Here is a 5,140-nt window from a genome sequence, read left to right as displayed (position 1 = left end):
CTAGGAGTTGAGCTAATATTTTTCGTCAAATTGTTCCTCATTGGTCCTCACATCTAGGAATTCACACTATGATGTTCGGTTGAAGTTTTTGTGTTGTTCTTTCAAAAAGAGTTTATGCACTTCTCTACACCAAAATACTTAACTTCCGAGGGCCTAAACCGTAGAAAGTTAGCGCAAAACTCTCGGAAGTTATTGAAACCGTCGGAAGTTAGCCGAAACCGTCGGAAGTTAGCCCGTCGGAACAAATTAGTCGGAAGTTAGGCTAACTTCCGACGGACTCTCGGAAGTTAAAGAAACTTCCGAGAGGTACATCAGCCTCTCGGAAGTTAATCATTAACTTCCGAGAGGGATTAAAGCCGTCGGAAGTTAGGTGCTGACACCGTCCATCACGAACTAACGCCATCCGCGGGATAACTTCCGAGAGGCCGTCGGAAGTTAGCCACTAACTTCCGAGAGTTTTCGACGCCTCTCGGAAGTTAAATTGACCAGCACTTAATATACAATTTGTTTTTGGCAATTCAACACATTGCATACATAACAAATATATATATATAACAGCCACAAATATATATAACAGCCACAATACACAACATATCACATATAACATCTCACATACATAATAATAACACAAGACACAAGTCAAATCCACCTCGACATAAGAATTCACAAGTCTCACAAGACATAAGTTTGAAGTCTCACAAGACATAAGTTTGAAGTCTCACAAAACACATCGAATGGAAGCCCACTATTGTCGATCAACATCAGGAAATATCGAAGAGTGATGCTCGCTACCTCCACTCGCGAAGAGCGTATTGACAAAGTCTAACCCATCATCTTGTTGCTGCGCCGGCAAGGTAGCTGGAGGAGTCTCATATACCTATACAAATGACATTCACGGAGTTACATCGTAATGTAACAAGTAAATTATGATAAATTTGCATACCTGATGTTCGGTAGGTGGAGGTGGAGGTGAAGGCCAAGGAAAATGTATGGAAGGTGGAGGTGGGGGGGCCATCGGAAACTGTATCCCTTGGGCTTGTGCTAGTTGCTACCAAATTTCCGAACACATTAATGTCAGTGTCTTAAATCAATACATAACTTAAAATGAATGATCTTTTTGAACTTACTTGTATCAGTGCTTGCTGTTGTTGAAACTGAGTAGCATAGTATTCTTGTTGAGCAGCATGCTGCCTCAAGTATTCCTCCTGAATCCTTTGTCGCTCCTGATGTTGCCTAAGCTCTTCTCGTAGTTGCTCAACTTCTGCAGTATCCTGAGTAGAGCGACGGGAGCTACGAGCAGCAGACCTCGACGAACCTCCCCTCTGAACCGTCACCTGGCTCGAGTCGATGACGTTATCGAAAATCGAGTACCTTCAAACAAGTAACATCACGACAGATTAAAAAATAATCTATTGTACTTAAACCGATGAAACAAGATAAGGTATGTAGAGTCCACACCTTCCATGGGGTTTTCCACCACTTGCATACACAGCCTGAGGATCAATAGGTGCGGTCCTCCAGTCGTAGTCCGATCCGTGCTGACTAGACATCGCCTCAGCATATGCAGCCTCCATACAAAAGAACAATGCAATCTTACATCACTGGGCACATACATAAATTCATATGAACAACACATAAATCTACCAAGCATTTGAAAACACTCACCAGACGATTTGTTGCCTTTTGGCTACACAACACATCTGGATTTGCAGGATCTGGTCCTCTGTGCCCCCTCAGGTATATTTGAACATCACTGGGCACTACACCACTGCTAGCTTCCTGTACGTACATTTGACAAACATTATAATCAGAAATGACATCAAGTCATATACAATCAACAAAACTACACCACTGCTAGTTTCCTGTACTTACCATTCGTTTTGCCAAACGAAAGTGATCATCACCTCCATACTTGTGATACGACTCGGTTCCACGATTGGAACTTTGTCGTATAGACTTTGCCTTGAAATTATCCGAAGCCCAATAACGGCATAAGGCACGCCAAGCAGCATCATTGGCGGCTATCCATGGAATCAAATGCTATGGAAACACAATTCATTTATAAGTAACTATAACATATACAAGGAACACAGTACATCATATGCAAAAACATCAATTTTTTCCAACATAAGCAAAAACATCAATTACCTGAAGAAAATCTTGCTCAGTCATAGAAAGTCCATATTGTGACGCCTCGCTCTTACTGGTTGCTCGTCGTCCTTCACTACTCAACATAGCTTGATTAATCACCTGGATTCGAACATAGTACATCATATCCGCAACAACATCTGCCGCGTTCTTATGGAACACGGAGTGTGCATGCTCGGTATGAGTATCTCCATCAGGCAACTTATAATATTTCTGAAAAAGAAACATAGTCAAGAATCCATAATATGAATCAATCATTGAGCTGATAACTTCGCAAGAAGATAGATAAACATACCCAGAAGTCGTGCCAAACTGCACCTTGCGCATTCCCATGTTGCGCGTTAACCGCAAGGCCGTATTGATCCCATCTTGTGACAGGGACCTCAATACCATTCTCAATCACCAATCCAGGCCATCTCATACGACAGATATTGCCCAACACTTTATTTACTTGCCTTACACGATCTTTGCCGGTGAAACTACTATCCAGCCAAGCCCTAACAACACAAGCACAATTGTCAAATTCAAAAATAATTATTTATCATCAATGTGTAAGACATAAGAACAAAGCAAATATGCTCTTACCCATCTCCACTCGGGATTATCTCAACCTTGTTAACTGGTTCTTTAGGAGGGGGGATCCAACTAGTCTTCCGCGGCTTCCGGACCCGTGAAGACCCTCCAACTCCCCCGCTTCCAGAACCTCCACCTGAAACACCAGCTTCTCCTTCCCTTGACCCACTAGCTCCCCCAACTCCCGACCCTCCATCATTGGGCCATTCACCCCACCCTGTCTCTTCCTCATCTTCCACTTGTCTCCACTCCTCTGTCTCTTCCTCATCTTCAGGCTCATCCTATAGATCAAAATTGATAATTTAGTTATTCGAACTCATACAAATATTACATTACAAAACAAATATATTGGTTACCTCATTCCTCTGTACGCCGACTGCCTGACCCTGCAACTCTGGAACATGCTCCAACAAAGCTCTACGCCTGCTCGAGCTTGAACTAGTGCCCTGGAACACTAAGTCCTCCTTTCTCCCAAAAATGGAGGCTCTCCTCGCTAGTCCCTTAGCGAGCTGCTTGACCTTTTTAGACATCCTGTTATTAAAACAAAATCAAATTAGTAATTGAGCATAATGTAAATGAACATAATGTATTGAAATGAACATAATGTAAATGAACATAATGTATTGAAATGAACAATAAATATATAATTACTTTTTAGTCGTATTCAAAATCAGGATCAAATTGTTTTCTACGATTCGATGTTTTCTTCTTTGACTTCCGTTTCCGTTTTTTGGGACTTACTACATCTTCAGGATCTCCCACTAATGATTCTGGCAAAACCTCAGTATCTATATTAAAATTGGTCGGAAGTTCATCTTCTTGGTAAATTTCTTCAACTTCCGCCTCGAACCATTCACCCTTGGTGTGTAACTGTTCACGAGGATTCACTTTGTACACTACCCATGTGGCTTCCAGCTTTATAGATGGATACGGTATGTAGTACACCTGGTCAACTTGGTGAGCAAGAACAAATTTGCTACATGCACTTGTTTTGAGCTCATGTTTGACTTCTACCATGCCAAATTGGTTTTCTACAGTCCCTTGATTGGGATCAAACCAATCACATTTGAAAAACACCACCTTAAGATTTTTGCTCCCGGCAAAGTCGTACTCGAGTATGTCATTAATAACTCCATAATAATTCATCTCTCTTCCACGATCATCGACTGCCCTGCATACAACTCCAGTATTTTTTGTCGCCGCAAATGGACGAGTACATTCAAATTTGGTCGAACGAAAACGAAACCCCTTAATGTCGTAACGACCGTAGCTTCTGACTTTTACGATTGCGTAAGACATCTGAAGCAAGTCCTCGTCTAAATTTGGAATTTTGTCACACTGCCAATCAGATGGTGAAATTAGATTTATAAAACAAAATATATAAAGTATAACAAGAGTGTTAGGTTATTTACATAATTTCGAAACCAATTAATGAAATTGGGCTTCCCATGTCTTCCTCGAAGCGCGTTTTCATACTGCCTCGAGGACAATTTCTCATTAAGATGCGATTGGAATTCTCTGTTACAACAAGTAAACAAATGAGGTGCGGAACATGATTACTACAAGTAAACAAATTGAAATATGGAGTCATCTTACTTGAAATATTGAGTCATTTCATCCATATTTTCATACATATAGAGCAAAGCGTCCAACTTTTCTTCGCGCTCAGGATGATATTCTGTGGATGCCCCAACAGTCTTGCCCTCAATCTCAAAAATTTGGAGATTGCTTCGGGTCCCTACTTTGTCATCATCATACCTCAATGTAGGGGCATTGATATTGTGCTCGTCTGCAAAGTATACACTCGTGAAGGCTGCTACCTCTTTATATTTGAATTCTTCAGCTATACACCCTTCAACTCTTCCTTTGTTACCAACCATTGAACTAAGCTTCTTTAATGCCCTTTCAATATGGTACATCCACCTGTATTGCACAGGACCACCAACCTTAGCTTCATATGGAAGGTGGACAAGTAGATGTTGCATTGGATTGAAGAATCCTGGGGGGAATATTTTTTCCAACTTGCATATAAGGACAGGAATTTCTGTCTCCAACTTCTCCATCACATCTTTGTTTATTTCTTTAGCACAAAGTTGCCTATAAAAGTAGCTTAACTCAGCTAAAGCCTGCCAGATACTGACTTTCAAGTACCCTCGGAACATTACAGGGAGGAGCCTTTCCATCATTATATGATAATCATGGCTCTTCAATCCAGTTATTTTATTTGTCTTTAAGTTCACAGCTCTCCTAAACCCGGCCGCATAACCATCTGGGAATTTCAAATTTTTCAACCATTCCATTACTTCTTTCTTCTGTTTAGGTTTTAGACAAAATTGAGCACGTGGCTTTTTTCCATTTTCGTCGAGTTCCTGGGTTGGTCGGTTACAAAGTTTTGCTAAGTCCTTTCTGGCCTTTATAT

The 5,140-nt window shown here is 41.0% G+C and overlaps 1 protein-coding gene across 1 annotated transcript; it reads right to left on the bottom strand.

Moving 5' to 3' along the window:
• Window positions 1-2,130: 2,130 nt before the first annotated feature.
• LOC109939572 (uncharacterized) lies at window positions 2,131-3,785 on the bottom strand. The gene is made up of 3 exons (XM_020537753.2): window positions 3,078-3,785; window positions 2,734-3,002; window positions 2,131-2,645 (listed from the first exon to the last, which is right to left on the bottom strand). The coding sequence occupies exons 1-3, from the start codon at window positions 3,249-3,251 to the stop codon at window positions 2,399-2,401; spliced, it is 690 nt and encodes a 229-aa protein (XP_020393342.1). The 5' UTR covers window positions 3,252-3,785; the 3' UTR covers window positions 2,131-2,398.
• Between the last annotated feature and the right edge of the window lie 1,355 nt (window positions 3,786-5,140).

The sequence above is a fragment of the Zea mays genome, chromosome 5 (assembly GCF_902167145.1).
Source record: "Zea mays cultivar B73 chromosome 5, Zm-B73-REFERENCE-NAM-5.0, whole genome shotgun sequence".
Classification (NCBI taxonomy): Eukaryota; Viridiplantae; Streptophyta; class Magnoliopsida; order Poales; family Poaceae; genus Zea; species Zea mays.
This window is presented reverse-complemented; position numbering and strand designations above follow the sequence as displayed.

Coding starts and splice junctions, on each gene's coding strand:
- LOC109939572 (XM_020537753.2), bottom strand. CDS start 3,251: ATGTCTAAAAAGGTCAAGCAGCTCGCTAAGGGACTAGCGAGGAGAGCC. Junction 3,003..3,077: donor TCGGCGTACAGAGGAATGAG/GTAACCAATATA, acceptor TTTGATCTATAG/GATGAGCCTGAAGATGAGGA. Junction 2,646..2,733: donor ATAATCCCGAGTGGAGATGG/GTAAGAGCATAT, acceptor TTGTGTTGTTAG/GGCTTGGCTGGATAGTAGTT.